Genomic DNA, 21,611 nt, shown 5'->3' with positions numbered 1-21,611 from the left:
CCAATGTAGAACAAACTAATTTAGCTCATTTCTTATGTCTACCAAGCACGAAGATTAAAGCTGAAAACAAGCATCAATGTCAAATAAGAGATGGTCCTGAAAACAAAGCCTGCAGGAATCAGAAAACAAGAAGCTGAGATGCCCAAGGGCTGCTTGGAGATGTGCAGAGCAGGACACCGGCTCAGGAACACACAAAGGTGACCCCAGTGAGGGAAAAACAATGTATTTCCAAGGACATTTTCAACCACGAGGAAAATATAACTGTAACGAGGCAGTTTTATAGCGGGGGCAAAGCAGGGCACATCTCCACCAAGCAGGATAATGCTCTGGCCCAACGAGAGGCTGTTGCTATCTTGAGGTGAATTCCACTTGTATGAAGAGAGAAAGCACAGCTTGAAGCCCCAAAACGGGAGTTTACAAAGCCAGTGCAAAAATCAACATGATTTTCACCACGAACCCACGACGCCCAGATGAAATGTAACTGCTTTGGGACTGAATGTTTTACAGAGTGTCTGTAGGTACAGTGAAAACCACCCTGTAAACCCTCTCAGCTCAGCACATGCATTTCACTGCTCCACTGCTCTCAGGCCTGTGGAGAAGTTCTGGAGATTTTACTCCTGTGCACTGATCAAGACCTTTGCCTCCAATTCCACTTATTTACAGACTGAATCAAGAACAGCTAACCTAGTCCTTCCTCTGCTTGCCTGTATCTCTGAAAATCTCCTAATAATTGAGTCCTAATGTGATTCATTTGTATAAACACCTGCCTTCAGGAATGCCTCTCCTAAATGGAATATGCCTTTGGCAAAGTGAAGGTTTAATTGTCCTACAGACCAGTGCTATCCAAAATTCTCCAGGTGAGATATCAATTTGACAATGAAGCTCTGCCACTAAAAACAGGTGTTAGGGTTGAAGATTTCAACGATGGCTCCTCATTAAATTTTCACACCTTTTTTCCTAAATGCATTTTGGATTATGCTGATTTTTAAGTATTCAGATAAACAGATAAAAATGCAGGTTCAAAAGGGGAGAATATTAAAAAAAAAAAACCAAAAACAAAAAAACCCAAACCAGATGCAAACACTTCACGTGCTCCTGAGAGTCTGGTCCTGAGCAGGACTCCGGATCAAAGGTGGCTGGAGCTCCAGGGAATGACCAGACTGTATTCAGGAAGGGGGATGGAACTCTAGGTTAGATGTAAGGATTTATTAGAATACAGAAGCCCAGATGATCCTGGGCAGTCCACAAAGGGCTTCTCAGCTGCCTTTGCTCTGCCCTCACTCGAGCTCCTTTTCACCTTTATTACATGGCAACATTTATAATTTCGTCAGAACATCAAAAGAAACTCCACCCAGAACCTGCTCCCTCCTCTCCGCTCTCCTTCCCCCACCAGCTGGGCTTTGTTAGTCTGGTGCTCTGAGCTAATTAACACCTTTGTCTTCTTTTCTTCTCCACTGAAGGCTGTTGATTAAGTGATAAGATTTTTGAGGGGGGGGGGGGGGGGCAGGGGAACTCACCATCACTTTGTTAAAGTATTGCATTTTTACTCCATTTAGGATGGAAAAAAGGCAATCTAATTAATGTTTCATTTCTTTCCAGTGCTCACCTTTACTAAAAGTGTTAGAAATCTGTCAAACATACAAAAAAAGTGACAGCTGGAACCGAGCTGGAGAAAGGCAAAGGCAACTCAATTCCAAGGAAAGCACTACAGCACCCTGCCTGTTTTCACCCATCTTCAGTAGGTTTGATGGTTTCCCATTCTTTCATCACCAAAGAGCAGGAAACGAAAAACTGGCATTAATTTTCCCCTGCTTTGCCCGATTCTTTAGCCAGGTCCAGGAGCAGTTTTAAGCCAGCACTGACACGTGTATCAGCTACCAAATGAGCCCACACCTTCTCTAAGCACCGAGAACTGGAGCAATGCATGAATTTAATTCCTGCCATCTCATCCTGCAGCTTTATGAAGCTGAAGAGGGGAAAACATTACCCAGAGAGCATCATATAAAATGCATGAGCTCATGACATAGCATTAGATTCATTTCACAGAGAGGGAAACCTGAGGATTACTTTCTCCAAGTCCACAGACATGAGGATTAACATTTTCTGGATTCAGACCAACATTCCTCATTTCTCTGTGCATTAGGAAACCTTGCTTAGTTTGACGTGCAAAAAGATTTGTGACAAACTAATTCCATTTGCTTGCCGAAGTAAAATTCAGAGCATTCTTAAGTAAATGGCTTCAGTGCCTCTGCTGTTGTGAGGCCATCCTGGGAATATGCCCAGGGAAGCCAAGGGACACTTCCCTGCACAGGTGGATGGAGAAAGGACATGGGGATCAGCTTCTGGGTTATAAATCACAGAATTCATATTGGAAGGGATTCCTGCAGGTCCTCTGGCCCAGCTGCTTTCCCTAAACATAAACCCCTTAGATCGGGTTGAGGCTCTCAAGCTGCCCATCCATCCTTTCCCACATATGCCCTGGACGCTTTTAGTCAAGAGTTTCCTTGGAAAGAAAAAAAGTAACACTTAACTTCACCTGCAGTGACTTGGAAATGCAACTGTTATTTTATGGTCACTTCTGTTGCGCAAAACCTGATCTCAGCAACCATAATTCACTGCAAAAGCGCATCCAAGCACAGTCCACAGGAACATTACTGGGAAGACAAGCCACTGGTGTGTCACAGCAACCAGAGCTATGCACTTCCAGCTTCTGGGAATTACTTTCACCCCAAATACATTCTTATTCTAGAAGTTGTTTGGGTTCAGAACCCAATTTTGTCAGCTGTGAACAGTGTTTACAATTCTGCTTCTGCAACAACCTGTATGTTTGCCACTGTAGATGATGGGAAAATTGATTGAAGTGTGGAATATCCAGCAGGAGAAGAACAGTCAGAGCGGGACTTTGTGAACTGTGGCTCCACACCGGTGTCAGCCTGCTGGCTGCAGTCACGTTTGAACTGTAGGAGTTCACAGATCTATTTTTCCTGGTTGTGAGCTGGAAAGAACAAAGCTCTCCTAGTTCTCTGCTTCTATAAAGGAGCACAGTCTGAAGAGGTAACTGGAACGCTGACTTAGGGCTTTCACGAACAACTGGGAAACTTGGTATCTCACATTTTGCACCAGCCTGTCCCTCCAGGACGCTCTGCAGTCCTGTCACAGCCCATTTCCTATGGAATGCAAGCTCCATTTCCAACTTACAGCTCCTTCCTTACCCGAATCCGCTGGCTTTTTAAACCCATCTGCTTCAAGGCCCTGAAGGAGTGTGAACTAAGAAGCTGCAGGACTCTCTGCCTTGTGAGCTGCAGTATTAAAGTGATTCTATCTGCCTTGGACATCCAGGGGAGAGAATTAGCTTTAACTGTCACCGCAGGCATAATATTAAAGCATCCACTTTATAGAAAACACAGAATAAATCTCTCATCTGTTTGTAATGCTCAGATCAATGCTCTGGAAATAGCTAATAGATGGACAAGAGCCAGGGCAGAGCCAGCTCTGGCCAACCTGAGGCAGTTAATGGTACCCAGATCAACAGCAAGTCCCTGCACTGGTTCAGTGCCTTGAAGAGCACATTGTTTTCATATTTCAAAGAAAATATTAAAGGATGTCAGTCAAAAACTGTTTTAGCCATCCTGTAGTAGCTCACACAGACCGCAAGGAGCACAGAGACACCATCCTAGGCACAATTATATTTAGCTGTGTGGCATTTCAGTCACATGCTTTAAAAAAGGCAAGTCTGGGGAACTTCGCTCGGCAATTCGACAACTTACATAACCCCAGTTAAACAAACGTAGATGGCAAAGCCCTTCCAGGGAAATGGAAAGCTGTTCCTCACGGAACACACCCAGCTCACTTCAGGGCAATGCCAGCAGAAGACAAGATGCTCTTAAGGTTAAAATATCTTCAAATCCCGAAGAGGCTCAGCATCCTCACTTTCCTGAATGATACAGGACTGACTGGAAAATATTCCCCTGGGCTGATAAGTGACTGACTGCTCCAGGCTGGAGGGTGGATCCAAGAGTCAAGGGACTTCAGGCAGTTTTCACTCCCTTGTCAAGTGATCGAGGCTTCAAAGCAGACACAGTTGTAACCAGGTTCCCTCCAGTCAGACCTGGAGCCATCACCTACCCCAATCTGAGGGCAAAACCAGCCCCTGATCAGCACTGAGAGAACAAACACTCAAATGGGCTGCTGGGATCAGCATCCAACCTCAGCCCTGAAGGGGCTGGGAATGTTCTCCCCTGGGGCTGGATGTCACACCAAGCCTTTCTAAGCCATATAATTGCATGGCAAATGCTGCTGTTGCATGGCTGATGTTCTAAAGAGCTCGTGCTGTCAGGAAGCTGGGTTGGATCCATAAGGAAGAGATTTCCTTCCATGGAGAATTTGTAGATTCGTTTCTCAAAGGTTTTTCCAAAGATTAAACTTGCCTCATCCTCAGAAAAGGCAGGCATTATGCTCCTGTTCTTTCCATTCATGCTTCTCCCTGGCACATCTTAGGGACAAAAAGACTTACAATCATCCATGCTGGGAGGAAAAAAAAAATAACTGAGCCAGCATTTATTAGCTTTAATCCCCTTTTTTTAAGGAACTACAGAAATATTATTGTTGCAGCTTAGGAATATACAAGAATCTGTCTAAAGCAGAAAGACACAGGAGCAGAAAGGCTCCTGCATATTGCCAAAAAAAAAAAAAAATTATTGTTAACAACTAGAAACCCACTCCCTGGAAAGAAGTGGGAAGGAATTCAGCTTCAGCACAGAAGAGCAGAGTTAGAGCAGACAGCAATTTAAATTTGTCTGGTGTTCCCATGTAACACAGCAACTGAAGCTGGCACACTGAGCATCTCAACAAATTTTAAGACTACTAAATTTGCATCTTAAAGATACCCAAAGCATATAAAATGTTGATAACAAAAAATACCTTGTGTCAGATTAGTCATTTAAAAACCCTCAGACTGTGCCATTAGAGACCTAAAGGTTCCAAGTGCTCCTCAATTTTCCCTTGACCTTTCCTGATCCAACAAAGGTGTGTTTGAAAGGAGCCTGATTACATTTCTCTCCAGCATGGAGGCAGCACGTCCTGAATGGCAAAGCTCCTTTCTCCCTTTTATCCATTCTGCAGCAGCACGAGCTGCTCCCTCTCATCCGTGATGGAGGAGCAGGGCATTTTAATACACCGACCTTTCAAAAGAAATGCCCTTTGCAGAATTGTTGGATTATGTAACGGGCCACACAATCTGAGGCAGAGCTGAGAAGAAGCCATTCAGCAACAAAAATAATTCCTCTGGGTGCACAAGAAATGGTATTAGCAGAGAGGATAACATATTTTAGGTACCTTTTTTTTAACATAAATCGAGTTTAAACTGCCTAATAGCATGTAAAATACTGGCCCTGCTGCAGGAGATGGGGATGGAGGAGGGAAGCTTTAATTATTCCAAGTTTTATGCTCTCCATAGCTGGAGGGAATTACTGCCTACTAACTGCTAACTCCAGAGTGACACAGCCCCAGCAGCTCAGGGCTTATGTCCCTGGTCAGTGTGTACAAGCAACAGCTACTCTCCAGGAGACTTACAGTATTCCAGTTACAGGGAAGAGCAAAGCAGGAGGGAAATTAATGAAAAGCAGCAGAGATGCCATAATTTGTATACCAGATTTACCCTCCTTTGCAAAGTGAGATCCTTGTTCCAAATTGCATTTTAACAGCATTTTTCCCCCCGAGTCATTTCTAGAGCACAGCTCAGCTTCTCCCTGTTACTCCAAGCTCCATGCCCTGGGCCAGGGGGAGGCTCTGGCAGCTCAGCCATCCCCAGAAGCAGTGTGGAATGTGGGCCCTGCCCACGGCACTGCCGTGCCCAGCTCTGTGCCAGCAGTGGGGTTACATCACAAACCGGATCCTCCCTCCAGATCGGGCCCTGCTCTGATCCCCCATGGCCTACTGACACCACTCAGATTATGGACAGCAAAAAACGTCACAGGGCAGCTCCTCCACAGCCTCAAACATGCTATTTCAGAGATGAAATTCAACTTCAGCACCAGGCAAGATTAGTGCATCCTAATCCGTGGACAGAAATCACCTCCCTGCAGCCACAGGCTGCGCTGAGCCCCTCGATCTCCTCGCTGTGCTCTCACACCTCAGGCCCACTGCGTGCTGAGGGGCTGCAACCCCCCCAATGCCAGCTGGGCGTCTTCTTGAGCCTGTGGGGTTTGTAGCTAAGAGCGAGCCTGGCAGCTCTACCCACAGCCCAGAGCAGGCTCCCTGCTCCCAGCGCTCTCCCAGCAAAAGGAGCAATCCAATTAAGGGCCAAGCAGATTTGGACTCCTTGAGTCGGCAGCAGCAAAGGGAGCTGGCAGAGAATACGGAGACAAACCTGAGCCTCTGCTCAGGGTAAGGACAAAAACAGAACTTCACCACTGTGACATCAATACCAACCATGTTTAACTACATGGTAGAGATTTTTTGCTGTTTGAGAATGTAAATGGTGTCCTAAACAAGCTGGTTAAAATCTAATTTGAATCATGTCCCTGAACTCAAGTACAAGGGTTCTAATTCTCTTTTCTATCAGTGTTAAAGAGCTGTTGTACTTCACAAGATGACAACACTAAGAATTAGTCTCTCAAGCTCTTGAACCAGAGACCACGTTCAATTGTGCAGCCATTTTATAGCAGCATTCAAAGATTTTTTATAAATACCTCAGCAGAGACCAGCAACAGTACTGGGAGATTTTATCCTGCAGATAAGTTTACCCAAATTTAACCCTGGTGGTCATGGCAAGAACGTAAGAACAGGGCAAACATGTAGCAATCTCCCAGCCTTCAGGAATTTGCTGCTGAGGCTTTTCCTAAACCAAAGGTAGCTTTTCCATTGACATCTTTCCACAAAGAAACCAGAAGGCTTTATTTAGTAATTTTCCACCTCTCACAGAGAGAAGAGCCCTGTTTCACTTTGCAAAAAGAGGACAACAGTGTAATACTTGGAAAACCCTTTGGGAATTATAAATCCACTTCATTTTGTCACAGTGAGGCCCCAAAACAGCAGAGCAGCAGTTCAGGGCAAGGCATGCTCATACTGGTACTCACTGGGCAGCCAGTGCCAGGGTAACACTTGGGAGGTGCTGGTTAAAAGGATAAATCATCCCTGCAGTACCCGGAAAGGCATAAAGGGACAACAAAAAATAATGTGGATACTGCTCTGTTGAAAATGTGAATTTAGGCCACTGACAAACAGCTGTAACTCCCAGAATACTCACTGAGTACTCAAAAGACATGTTCCTTATTGTACTAAAGCAAGACCTGGGAAGCTGGAGGTGGAGGTACAGGGAAGAAGAAAACTCCAAAGTGCTGTATCCATCCGTGTCCTCTTACAGCTCCTGCCTTGACTGTTATTTATAGCTCCTCAAAAGCTATTTCTCCCTGTCCTATCACTTTTGCTCCGTTCTCCCAACTAATCACCTTCCTAGAAACCAAAACCCACTTTTTTTTTTTTTTTGTTCTCCCTTACTCCATATGGCTCAAGATTGGGGTCACCAAATCAATCCTGCTATTGCTAAAAATAGGAGCCTCGGGAGCCTGAGACCCAAAACATGCAGCTTTGCTTAAAACCCTCTTATACCCTCAAGTGAGAACATAAGTTGCTGCTGAGCAGTACAGAACTTGCAGCAAAGCGTTGAAAACCCTGTCAGTTAAAAATGTAACAAATGAACTCTGAAAGTAAACCATGAATGTTGGATATCTAAGCCCTGTATCAGGTTCAGCACCCTCAAAACTTGGGAGACACCGGAACCATCCCAGCTTCATCAAGCGGTTTGTTTCTGGAAGCAAAGAGCCAGGAAGGGAACTCCTGCTTTCCCACGTGCTGTCCCCTCTACCAAAGTTACAGGGGGAAAAACATAACCACAAATAACACAGTGAAAGGAAATTAAAATATTGAAAACTACCCTCGTGTTTGGCAACAAGCAGAAAAGCTCTCACGGTACTCAGTGGTTACAGACAGGCATTCAAGCATCAATCCCAACCATTTTGCATCAAGAACTGGCACAAATAGGATCAAACTTAAGTATTTCCAAAAGGCAGAGGTGACAGCACTTTCACTGGAAGGGGAATTCCAAAGGGGAATGTGATCTACAGCATTATATGGTGGGTGCCACACAAAATAACTTTTGTGTTAGTTTTTAGCTTACAGGGACCAAATGCACCAAATACACCATTTCTAAAGCCAAAATGAAGCACCAAGGAGTTGCAACCTGAATGTATTATCCTCTTAGTGCAGCTTTAGAGCAATTGTACAAAAGAACAGCTCTCCAAGTGCAACTAAGACGTCTGTTCCCAGTTATCCCTTTCTCCTGCGTTCGGAAGTGTCTGTACCAAGCCCTCCAGCACACCTGAGACACGTTCAGATTTTATTTTACCTCTAGGTTTTACCTCTGGATTAAAAAAACTCCACTTGTTTCTGATGGGATGGTTCACACACAGTGTAGGGAAACAAAACCAACTCTGCTCACTTTGTCAGACTTCAATTTTTTTGCTTCCCAGCATGGGAATGCAGTGGAGCAGCTGATGGGAAGCCAGACCAGGCAAGCCCCAGCTTCCCAAATGACATAAAAAGGGAAGAGTCCATCCAGGAGACTTCCAAAGACCAGGCACAGAGTGGCTCTGAGTCACAAACCCAAGACGTTTGGCTGCTCTGGGATTTGGAAAACACTTCCCCAAGGCAACCCTCTTCCAGGGAAGTGCTAAACCTCCTCAGCAAGTGCTGAACTCCCTGTTTATGTAGCCTGGTAGCACAAGAAGAAGCTGCAGAACTTGTCTTACCCTATGCAAATGCTGAAACCAAAATGATCTCGCCAAATAATGAGCTTCCTATTTATTTCCTCGAGTCCTTAAGGTACCACAAGTGTAAACCAAGCTTCCTGGTAAGAGTCTAAACTGCACATCTTCAGCTACAAACCTGAGAAACATTTCTTACTATGCTAAATCCAGCAGACTTGCTTTATATATATATATATATATTTCTTTCCTCCATGTCATTTATTCCTGGCTTGCTTTGATCTCAACCTCTTCACTCTCACCTCAAACCTCACTGGAACAGTTTCCAATCTTTTTCTGCTACACCCTCCCCTTCTAAATAAAGATTACACAGGACTGCACAGCAGGAATTGGTGCAGAACTAAGAATCATCCTGCCTGAGGAGAGGGAATTGGGGGTGTTGGTGGATGAGGGACTGGACGTGCCCCTACATGCGCTGGGACCCAGAAACCCCCTGTGTCCTGGGCTGATCCCATGGCATGGGCAGCAAGGGAGGGAGGGGATTCTGCTCCTCTGCTCCCTGAGGTGAGACCCCCCTTGCAGAGCTGCCTCCAGCTCTGGGATCCAACAGCACAAGGATGGGGAGCTGCTGGAGTGAGTCCAGAGGATGCCACAGAGCTGCTCCAAGGGCTGGAGCCCCTCTGCCCTGGAGCCAGGCTGGGAGAGCTGGGGGTGCTCACCTGGGGAAGAGAAGCTCCAGGGAGACCTGAGAGCCCCTTCCAGAGCCTAAAGGGGCTCCAGGAGAGCTGGAGAGGGACTGGGGACAAGGGGGACTGGTTATAAAGTGACAGAGGACAGGGTTAGGGTATATATTAGGAAGAAATCCTGCCCTGTGAGGGTGGAGAGGTCCTGGCACAGGTTGCCCAGAGAAGCTGTGGCTGCCCCACCCCTGGCAGAGTTCAAGGCCAGGTTGGATGGGGCTTGGAGCAACCTGGAAGGTGTCCCTGCCCATGGCAGGGGATGGAACTGGATGAGCTTCAAGGTCCCTCCACCCCAAACCACGCTGGGATCCTATGAAAATATGAGCCAGCTGCCTGCAACCCTGGGTGCTACAGCAAAGGAGACTGGGTGAAATATGAAGTTCCTCACAGAAGTCTGCTTTAGGTAAACATTCTGTACATTCAGGTTAGAAAACTTCAAGCAGAAACTATCCACCAAAGGATAACAGGAATTTGTTGCCATTGCTTGAAGATGCAGAGAAAACCAGACCAACAACACGCTGCAGAACTGGATATTACGGATGTTCTAATGTTTTGACAAGACCTTCCTAACATTACAACACTTGCATAAATTTCTCAAGACCAACGAACAGTGCAGCTGAACTCCAGTTTAGAACTGCTTTTAAAACAGCTTAGCATTCTTTAATTCATTATTAGGAGTTTTGAATGAGTATGACAGGCATTAAAATATTTCCACCTTTACAGCTTGAACCTAAGGCAGGTTCTAGTTAACTACCACAAAGCTTTTATAACAAACCATGGGAAAAAATAAATGCAAGAGTGCTCAGTCAATATGGTATCTGCTCGGGTTTTAAAAATGCACTCAAGCATCTGTTTTTGCAATCTCCTGCTGTACGCCTTCACCGAATTATTTCAGTCTGCCTTTGGTCTGCCATGATGTCTGCTGGGAGCCAACTGCATTGCCAAAATCCTTGTCAAGCTTTTTTCTAGGCATTTAAGATCAATTTTCTCTTTAATTTCAAATATATTCTTTGTCAGTTTTACCAACCTCCCAGAATTAAACCCGTTTTCACCCACTTTAACAGCTGAAGTTTTGGACCGACTGCATCTTTTCATGCCCTCCCTTTTCTAGTGCATGATACTCCCCTTCCTCTTACCTTCAGCATGCTCATTACAAAATACATTTAGTTTAGGTTTCCCACGAACTGCAGGAGCTCCAGGAGAGCCCCCATGAGCCCTGGGTGTACTCACAGTAAGCCAGGAGTCACCAAACGTGAGAAGCTACAGTGAGTAGCTACACTCACTGAGTCCTTAATGTGGTGCTTTCAAACGTGTAATGTAAAAAAAACCTACAGGAATTAGAGCAATCCAAGACCACCTTTTCTGCTTTATTCAAACCAGAGAAGGGCACTGTGATCTAATTTTCCTCTACAAAAATGTCTCACACTGCAAATCTCTTCAGCCTGTCAGGTGTATTGGGCACTTTTCCTCCTCCTCTGGAAAATCTGTTGTTTCCCAACATCCCTGCCCTTGATTGCTTTAATATATCAAAAGGCTTCTAACCTGATAACAAAAGGTAACACAGTTGATACAAAGTGTCCCTGAGACTCCATCTCAGGCACTGACATTTCCCCTACACTCCCAAAGAGCAGCAGACAGAGCCGATGCCTCTTCCTCCAACACACCTGCAGAGTAGAGCTCTGCTCTCCTACCCCGGTACAACCTCAAAGCCATTCCCAAAGGATCAAGGCTCTCTCATCCCACAGGGTGCCATGTGGGGTCATATTCTCTCACCATCTGCCTCCCGGGATCAGAGCCCACTGCTCACACCTTCCCCCAGGCACACCCCCTGCCAGCAGCCCCAGCACTCACACCGATGTGACAGTGCTCTTCTCCACTGCACTCTGAACTGCAGTGGGGGGGGGAAAAATCCTGCTCTCAAAAAAACTTACTGTTGATTACAGCAGATCTACAGCTCCTGACAGTGTAGGGTGAAGAAATGATGAAGCACCTTTGCAGCCTCAGCAATTACTGTTTTTTTCCTTGAATGAGTCTGCGTCAGTGCCTCAGTGGTGACTTCACACCATGACCCAAATAAGCGTTGAGCTTATCAACAGGGCATGAATTTTGATCAGTCTACAGTAGTTATTTTACAGTGGGATGAAGACTTTCAAGTTTTGACACAGATACAGACATTCCATTCCATCCAGGTTGAATTGATATGCAGTTCAGACTCGATCTCCTTCAACCCCCATGCAGAACCGGACATCAGAAAAGTGTTTGACTTAGAGTGAAAATAAATTTACCATATCAAATAAGATTCTTAAAGCCATGCAAATAAAGTTGCAGATAATTATAATGATTTGAATGACTGGATATCATAATTGATATGAAGCTCTGATAATTTCTCTGTTATGTTTCAACAGCCTTTCTCCCTCCTCCAACTTTACACAAGTCAGGTTTCATACTCCAGAATCAACCAGGCAAAATTACAAGCCACTACATTTATTACTAAATACTGCCAGGGAGCTTGTTTTGAGAGGTTTGGTTGAACACCTGAAGACCATCCTCAAACATCTAATGGACTGTGTGGAGGATCAGATGCCAGACTGTGGAACTGCAGACCAGTCAATCCAATTTCAGCCTCCAGAAAGAAGAAATCTGTTTGGAAGCGCTCAGAAATAAAGAAGGGTTTGGAGTAAGGAAAAGCCAAGCTCTGTGGGCTACCTGTGCTTTGCTAAGTTGACCTCCTACTATAAAGTTAATCAGAACCAAAGGTAACTTTGGAGGAGAAGGAACAAATGCAGTTTTCCTAATTTTAGTAAAGCTTTTAACACCGCCCTATAAAAAACAAACAAACAAACAAACCACCTAAATGACATCTCATTAATGTAGCCAGGTGTAGTATGCACACGGTTTTCAGGAGCTGCAGTGCAGAAACAAGCAGATGCAAACAGAATTAAGTAAGATCAGTGTTAGGCTAGAGGGTCTCTGACACCGATAAAACCAACTCTGGCTTGGTTGAGAAGATAAAACAGGACTTGTGACAGCACTGGTAGGTGAGATGCCAGTTCCTAAGAACACCCAAAAACTCCGTGGTTCAGGCAGCACAGGAATGCAAAGCAGCAGTGCTGCAGCAAAGACCTGAGCACCAAAAAGGATCCCACTGGATGAGAGTCAGGAATGTTTTACTGTAAGAAACCATTTGTCTCGGGATGCAAACAGGAATGCCATATGCAAGACACACTGAACGATCCTTCCACTCCAGTGAATCTTGGTCTGGTCCCAACTGGAAGTGTGTCCAGTTTTACCCATCACACTCCCGAAAACGTGACTGAAGCTCCACAGAAATGATCAGGAACGGGCAGGAAAAGACAACGTACCAAGAACCGCCCTGACCATTAACCTGGACAGAAAGGCAACACCCTCCTCCCCACTCTGAATTGCATGGATAAAAAGAATAGAAGCTAAAAGATAGCAAAGCAGGTTTAGATTAGATTTACAGGAGAACTTTCCAGCTACTCGATATGCAGGAACACTTTATCTAACTTTGAATCTCAACAGTGGGAGCTGCAGGAAGTTAAGAAGAGCCTGAACACTCCGGCTTTACAACCCGGGGATGAATCACAGGGGTTGCATTGTCCTTCACAATGCAACTTTTAACAACTGACTCCTCTAAAATAGCACCTGCAGCAGAAGAAACAGCTCATTGTGAGGGCACAAGTGCCCCTCATTCACGAATTAAAGCTAGATATCGTCTTCACACAGTGGTATGTTGGAATGTCAGTACTGGCACTTATCGCCTCTTTACCTGTTCCCTGAGATCTGGTGGAATTCGGTGCAGTTTCCAAGGATAAACACATTAGTCACACTGCTTGTGTTTAAGTTTCCTATGAGGGAGTTGTAGGAGGAAGGAGAATAGCGATGGTGGGGAGGAGAACAGAACTTTGAACATTCTCCTCGATGCTCAGCCCACACTCCTGCTCCAAAAATGCTGTATGAAACCATTCCTCAGCTTTATCTGGGGACCATTAAAAATCACGTCAGAGCACAGCCAGTGCGATATGGATGAGAAGGAGCAGTCAGAAACAGCATTGCAAGGATAACAGGAAGATTTTTCACTTGCTCTTCTAAGAAGAAACTAATTTTAAGAATTAACTGAGCTAATTTTCCTGCTTTATGGTCATTTCTATCCTGGTTTCCACAAACAGAAAAGCTATCTTCTGTTTTTAGCCAGCGAGATAGTTCCTTCTCCTTCATCCAAGCAGAGGATGAAGAGAACAGAAGCAAACCAGCCCCACCTAAATTGTTTTTATTTCCACTTATGTTCAGCTTTGAATAACCCAAGCAATTTTAAGTCATCAGGAATGTTTAAGGATTCTCTGCACTTTGCCAGAGTCAACCTCTGAAAAAGGAAGAACTTGAAAACTTGCTAAGAACTGAACTCACATGTTGGTGTGCTGAAGAAACACTGCAGATTTCATGGGGAGCAGTCCAAGCATCTATTTCAGATAATGAAATAGTCTTTAAAACCCAAGCACTCTGTGGTGAAATTATTACTACACAGAAGTCTTTGGTTTTCCAGTTGCTTGTTTAAAAATAAAAATACTGCTAAGGTTAACAAACAGCAACTGGAAAAGTCATGTTCTTCATTACCCAACAGTCAAGCACCACACCACAAGGAGGATGCTGTCTGCCTGCTCTGGAGCACTGATGTGATTTTCCAACAACTACCAACTGGAAACTAAGGGCTTAACACAGATCTGCTTGACAGACTGTTTTTTTCCAGCAGTTCTTCCTCATGTTTCCTCTCTTCCAACCCTCCTTTCTGTCACTTCACCTGAACTCTGCTCTGGATCCCAGGGATGAGCCAGCATGCAGCACTAACCTGACAGTTTTCTCAGCAGAACATTCAGGAAAAGTTCAATTTCTGACATGCACATTTTCCCTTTAGGTGTTTATGCAAGAGCTTTAAAAATATGCCATACAAGTGTCAAAAACCTGCTTCCAGTTTAGGAAGCTTAAATCTATAGGTGAGTCTGACTCAATATATTCTGAATTACATTAAGTCTGGAAAAAACCACTGGTAATTCAACAGCCATCTCCTGCTAGAGGCAGAAAAAAAGCTGCTTCCCACAAACCCTCAAGATTCCACTGGGCATTTTCTGCACGGGGTGAGTGGTGACCTGCCCTGCAGTTCCAACAGGTCCATGCCCATTCCTTTATCATCCTGAACTCACACGGTTCAACAGCACTTGGACTATCACCTTTCCTCACACTGACAACTCCACATCAATAATAGATAACAAAACTGTGCATATGCACTTTGGGATCCTTCCCTGCACCTTCAAAGCACCGCGTGTGGGAGAAGTTTTGTTCCTAAAGATGTCCCTGACAGGTTTGCACAAGCCTGTTCAAACCACAGCATCATTTTTCTAATGACTTACAAGGAATATACACAAGTCAGGAAATGCCTGTACCTATTCTTCAAGCCAAAGAAGAATTGTTCTGTTTCAGTAAAAAGAAACCAGTTCCTCTGCAGCAGGGCCTACAGTCTTTAAATTAAAACTGGGGTGAAGATTCAACAGGACCAATAAACCTTAGTCAGCCCACCTTTCACTTGGTTTGAAGTGCTCTACTCTTTCCCAAGCAGACTTTCACTCACCTGTGTAAGCTCCTACAGAATTACAGATACTCAGAGGCTCCCTCACCATTTAATTGTCCAGATGATGCTCGTTAACCAAATAAAAATTAAGGAGCTTCCAGGATACACCTGTGCTCTGCAATCTTCCCTCTTGCCAAGGTCTCTTACTCTCGGTCAGCTTCATGCCAGGAGCGGAAGTCACGATAAAGACACTTTCCATCTATGCCTAAAATCTGATTGCTGACCTCCAGACATCTAAGTCCTGTCAAACACCAAATGTTTGCACTGCCTACCAACCATTTGGAATTGCTATCCCAGCTGCTGGCATTTGACACCTTGCCTGCTAACTCTGCACAAGAACAGCCTCAGGCCCATGACCCATTTAACCTGCTTGTCAGAAAACCCAAACTCAAGGGTGGAATTTGTGTGGAAACACACCAAAGGCAGATTAACCCTGCCACGAGAATGCTCAGGTGGCACAGGAAGCAGACAGCATGTCTACAACACAGAACCACACTTCATCCACAACTCATTCCAATGAGCACCTCCCTGGGAGCTCACAGAAGCCAGCTTCCTAATTCCCACTGAATTCCAGCAGGCTTTTCCCACCTGTAGGCTCCACAAAAAAAAAAAAGTGCTTCATTCTAGAGAAGGCCTCCAGTTTTCGTTCAGACAGTGTGGACAGCAAAGCTCTTTCTGTCTGATTAACAGAGGAAAATAGGCTCAGTTCTAGTTTCAGACTGCAACATCTGAACATAACAAGGCAAAAATTTGATCCAGGATCTTTGGGATGTTTATTTCTCCCATTTAGATATCTCCTATCAATGTCAAATACACTCAAAGCCTCAATGCAACCTGGTCTAGTGGACGGTGTCCCTGCCCATGGCAGGGGGTGGAACGAGATGAGCTTTAAGGTCCCTTCCAAGCCAAACCAGTCTGTGATTCCACGATTCTATGATTCCTCTAGAGCAAAGAGCCGAGGAAGCTGGCCTCATGCTGCAAGGCAAAATCCACCTCAACAAAAGCAAAACACTAGGACTGAATATTATCTGCAGAGCAGAAAGGAAGGAGAGAGAAAGAAGGATGAAACAATGAAAACCAGTGTGGAATCGGTGTGTTAAGCAAAGTAATCCTTCCTTCTAGGCAAATTTTCCACATGCACATAGATCAAGCCTCCCGTGAGCCAAGATCCCTGCCCTTCCCAGCTCTCACAGGCCAAAGCATCCCTGACCATGATGCTGCAAGAGAAGCTGCTCCAGAGAGCCGGTGCTGGAGCAGCCCCGGAGCAGACAGACCCTGCCTCGGTTCCCGCCTGGCCTGGCAGGATCAGACAGGCATTTTTATCAGCGCTGCAGGATGTTCCTTGGAGCAGGAGGCTCGGCTGGACCAGCCTCTTGGCCCTGCTCCGCTCTGCCACTAATTGTTATGCACTTGGCTGCGAACTCACCGGGAGGAGGCACCGCGCTGGATTTAGCTCACGCTATCCTACAAGGAACAGAGGAGGCTCGGGGTGTGGTGGGCTTTTTTTTTTTTTTAATTCCTTCTTTTACGCTCCTATCAGAAGGACCTCTCCAGTTGCTAAGGAACTACGGGGTTTATTGCATTATAAATGATTTAAGGCGGCCCGGCAGATGCAGGTTCAGTAGGCGGGAGGAGATGAGGAGATGTTCCATTTTACCGGCGGCACGAGGCGCCTCAGGAGAAGCCGGGGCGGGGGGGTGGTGGGACGAGCCAGCTCCCCCTTCTCCTCCTTCCTCCACTTCTCCCCCTTCCCCTGAGGGACCCCAAGACACAGGGAACCCCCCCAACCCCGGGATCGCCCCCCCACCCGCGGGGTTGCCCACAGCCCCCCACGGCCGCCATAGCAACGCGCCCCCCCTCCCTCCTTCCCTCCCCCCCGCCGCCGCCCTCCCTCACCGTTCTGCGCCGCGGCGGGTCCCGGCAGCAGCGCGGCCGTCGCCAGCAGCAGCGAGAAGGCGGCGGGCAGCGGCCCGGAGCGCGGCATCCTCCTGAGGCAGGGGCAGGAGGAGGAGGAGGAAGGTGAGGAGGAGGAGGAAGAGGAGGGTGAGGCGGCGGCGGGAGCGGCGGCTCCGTCCGTCCTTCTCCGCCGACCTCCTACCGCAGCGCTACGCCCGCTCTCGCGAGAGCTGCCGGCGGCGGGGGCGGTGCCGCCTGTGAGGGGAGCGGGAGGGAGGGGGGCGGTGTCGCCGCCGACCCCGCCCGGCCCCGCCGCCATGTTGTCGCGGCTCAGCCCCTCACGTTCAGCCCCTCCGCCGCAGCCTCACCGCGGCTTCCAGGCCCTGGCTCCTTCTGCCCGCTGAGCTCTCGGGCCGGCGGCGGGAGAGAGACGCCAGGGCGGCGGAGAAATGCCCCTACCCTGCCTGAGACTGCCGTCCCCTCAGGGGCGCCATGGCGGGGCCCGCCTGAGGGATCCGTCCCCTCAGGGGCGTGAAGGGCGGGATGGCGGAGCCCGCCCGAGGGATCCGTCCCCTCAGGGGCGCCATGGAAGAGCCCCCTCCAGCTGCGGTGTGAGGGAGCGCCACACTCCGCGCTTCTGCTCTTCATGGGCTTAAAATACTTGCAGACACAAGGCAAGAGCTCTGCTCGTGCCTTATAATTTAGAAGTTTATGTGCCATTCTGCAGGGTCTGCGGCGTGTCAGAGGAACTCAAAAGTCCCTCCCAAATCGTTCAGCTTCAGGGCCGTACACCCAGAAAAGACTGGAATTATTTGAAACGCCATTCTATCCATCACAGCTACTCTTTCATATAAAAAAATTAAAGTGTTTTTTTCAAGGGTCGTGTCTGTTTTGCACAAGTAGGAAAACAAGGTCACGAGAAGCAAGTGTGTTTGTTCCATGCTAGTGGTGGGATTGGGGGCGAAAAGCACAAAAACTCAATTCTGTCTCACTGGACCAGCCAGGCGTCCTGAAAATTGGCTGTAGATGAGCTTTGGGTGGGTTTTCTTCTGCTTTCATGAATCACAGGTACAGGTCACTCCTTGCACTCTGGTTGCTGTGTTTCGTGCCAGTGGTGGGGAGATACAAGACTTGCAGGAGATGATGGGACAGACCAGCAGAGGACACTGGAAAAACAAAACAAAACAAACCACAAAAACCAAACAAACAAAAAAAACCAAACAAAAAACCAAACAAAAAAACCACAACACAAAACCAAAAAACAAAAACAAAACAAAAAGAAGAGCAGAAGATCCCTCAAAATCAGATATTCATCTTTCTGCAGAGTTCTCAGTTTCCAATCCAGAGATCTCTGCAGGCCCAGGTGTGCCCACAGTGGGGTGGGTGCAGCATTGTGCTGACATCCAAAACTGTCCTGATTTCCTGACTTTGTATCCCTAATCCTTTACCCTGCCCAGGTCATTCTCAGCTGTGACTCATAGAAAATAAGGATCAGGCACACCTTTTCCATGAAAACCCTGCTGAACTGACTGCCCGAGCGCTTCAGGACTTGGATGAGGATCGTGGGCTTAGTGACTGCGGCTTCCCAGGGCTGAGGTCACGCGTGAGGAGCGTTTTTGGGCATGTGCTGGTGCCGTACGTCATCCTGGCTGCCCCTGCCTCTCCAAGGATGCCAGATTTGATGTGCCTCAGAGATTCCACTGCGCTGGAGAATTTCCATGGTGCATTTCCATGACTCACTATTCGTGCCAGCTGATTCATCTGTGTGACACTACTGTGTGTTTTCTTGTGGTGTGGAAACATCCTCTTTTTGCCCCCCTCTCTGGAACAGTAGCCCTTTGCAAACCAGACAAAATGGGAAAAAGGATCCAGAAGTCATGGTTCTGCACAGCGGTGTGCCTCTTCCTGCTCTTTTGCATGCTGTTTTGCCAGCTGAATATAAGCTCTGGAGGATTTTTCTCTAACTCTCCTCCTTGCAAACACCCACTCGGTATTAGGCCTTACCTACACTCGACTGTTTTCCAAGTTTGGAACTAGTTAGCTCTGTGCTTTTCTCTGAGCAGGGTTTGGATCTGCACAGTAATGCTCGTTCCGTAACCATGGCAGCTCAGGGTGACTCACGCTGCCACAGGCCTGGGCCCAACTTAGCAGGAGGATTATTCTCCCCCTTGTCACCAGCTCAGCACGCTGAGAAGCTGGAGCTTCTCCCCACGGTTGCATAACTGAGCCCTCAGGTTCTTGTTCCTTTGGGGAGATGTGCTGACGGATTTTGTCTGGAGCTTGCTGTTGCCTTCAAGAGTCTCTTGGAGCAAAAGGAGTTCCCGCAGATCCCTAATATGTATATATAAGGAGATCTGTTTGTGCCATACTCAGGTATCCAGCCATCATAGAGGGTAAAAACCTGTTGTTCTGCCGTGCATGAGTGAATCCTCTTGCAACCACTTGTATTTGTAGGGGATTTCTAGAGAGGAAAAAAAGGAGATTCACCAGCAATAGGTTCAACACAGTGGCTTGGAAGTAAGGAAAAGCCTGTTATTCCACCAGACTGAGTCTTTGCAGGCTGATGGGTAATGTGTTTGGCTTGTGTGGGTATGGTGATTCCTAATTTCATGAGTGGCAGGGGAAACTTGGCCGTGGCAAAGTTTCCAAATCCCTGCATTTTCGCTTCAGTCAAGACCCATCTTTTCACCTAGGGTATCTCAATTTTGATAATTCTCCGCTTATTCATTTGGACTTCAGCACAAGGGCAGAAAATCTTGGAAACAAAACAAGCAAAGGGGAAGAAAAAAACCACCATAATCAGCAGGAAATCTAGGAAAGAGTTTCACTTCTCAGAGAGCAGCAAAGAGGTATCCTTTTTTGTGTTTGTGTGTGGGGGGTGATCTTTTGAGCTTGTCTTCTTGCAACTGGAGTTGTTTAAGAGATCCCTGTTATTTCCATGTACTTATTGACATGCTTTGGCCCCTGAAGAAGGCTTTCATAGAATGGTTTGGATTGGAAGGGACCTTAAAGATCATCCAGTTCCACCCCTGCTATGAGCAGGGACACTTTTCACTAGACCAGGTTGCTCAGAGCTCCACCCAACCTGGCCTTGGACACTTCCAGGGATGGGGCAGCCACAGCTTCCCTGGCCAACCTGTGCCTCCCCACCCTCACAGGGAAGGATTTCTTAGCTTTGCCCCACTTGCAGTCACCTTCTTTTGAATCTGTCACCAGTTGAAAGAGTAGGGTAGAGCACGGAACACTCGCTGACGTCCAACAGCAAACCTCACCTTTTGCAGCTGAGGAACGCTGGATAACATCAGTTAATGCTTTGAGGGCGACATGCCAGGGAAAGCACCGATCCCAGAAGGTAACTCCGACCTTATGCATGTGATTAATATATATTAATCTCCCCAAAGGCACAATGGCAGGTGGAGAACAACATTAACCTAATCAGATAACAGAATGGAGCCACCAAACAAGGGTGACACCACCGCAGTGAGTCACCAGAAAGGCTCTCTGGCTCCTACAGGCAGGTGCTGCACAGGTGACCCTTCCAGTTTTCATCCTAAAGAGCCAGAAAAAAAGATTAAACTGCAAAATTAGTGCTCTGAGGAGTGAGAGGCGAAGGAAAAGCTTGTCAAATCAGAGAGCGACATGCTCTGAGGGATAAGAGTCAAAGGAAAAGCTTCTGAAAGCAGAGAAAAATGGGATTTAAAAAAAAAAAAAAGGAAGATCTCAGGATAATAATAATAATAATAAAATCTAGATGTGCGTTCTTTTGTAGCAGAAAGCTGACTTGGCACATCTGAACCCCATGGGTAGTGGCAGCTTGTTTATTCTGAGCGATCTCCCATCCTCCTCCTACATGTTCAAATATTCCTGTCAGAGCTGGTCAAAATGTTTTAACTTGATTTTTTTGTTTTGTTTTGTTTTGTTATTTCTGAGCAGAAATGTCTTTTCACGCAAAACAAACATTGTGACAGAAGGGGTAATTTTGGTCAGGATGATTTGTAATGTAAACAAGGAGTCCAGTGAGAAATATCATCATGTTTGACATCAGCTTTGTTATGACAGAAATCTGAAGTTTGTCTAACCTTATTTTCTGCAGGAAAGGAGATAGAGGGACAAAAAGAAATCAAACTGCTTTTTTTTTTCCTCTCCTCTCTCTGGCGCAACCCAAAATTATTTCTCTCAATTGCGAATTTTTCATCCATCTCAGCCACACCGTAATGTTTTTCTCCACCCAATTTTTTAGGGAACTGGGTCCAATAACTTAGTTTCCAGTTACAGACACACAAGAGCCGTTCCCTGACCTCATTATCCTGAGGAAAAGGATATTATCCTCCTGCTTTTGTTGAGAGCAGCTCCATCCAGCCTCAGGCAGGATGTGTGGGGACAGCTGTCCCGCACTCCAGCTTGCTCTTGCGTGCTGTGAGTCCTAGCAGGGAGCTTCCTAGGAGGCTCTGGGGAAAGCCTGAACATCTGGAGCAGTTTTGAGGATGCAGAGGTGAAGCTGTGGGTGATCCGTCAGGACCAGACGGCAGGTGGCACCCCTGGATTAGCACAGGGCTCGCTCCAGCCAGG

The 21,611-nt window shown here is 46.6% G+C and overlaps 1 protein-coding gene across 4 annotated transcripts in view; it reads right to left on the bottom strand.

The window, feature by feature from the left end:
* NPTN (neuroplastin) overlaps positions 1-17,376 on the bottom strand; it is a 46,061-nt gene extending 28,685 nt beyond the window's left edge. For all 4 annotated transcript variants that reach the window (XM_050309086.1, XM_050309088.1, XM_050309089.1 and 1 more), the window contains exon 1: positions 17,043-17,376. In XM_050309086.1, the coding sequence (XP_050165043.1) occupies positions 17,043-17,361 (319 nt within the window). In that variant the 5' untranslated portion in view covers positions 17,362-17,376. The remainder of the gene's footprint in view (positions 1-17,042) is intronic.
* Between the last annotated feature and the right edge of the window lie 4,235 nt (positions 17,377-21,611).

This window comes from Myiozetetes cayanensis, unplaced genomic scaffold (assembly GCF_022539395.1).
Source record: "Myiozetetes cayanensis isolate MyiCay16 unplaced genomic scaffold, myiCay2020 scf14, whole genome shotgun sequence".
NCBI classification, from domain to species: domain Eukaryota; kingdom Metazoa; phylum Chordata; class Aves; order Passeriformes; family Tyrannidae; genus Myiozetetes; species Myiozetetes cayanensis.
The sequence above is the reverse complement of the archived record's forward strand: the minus strand, read 5'-3'. Positions and strand labels throughout refer to the sequence as shown.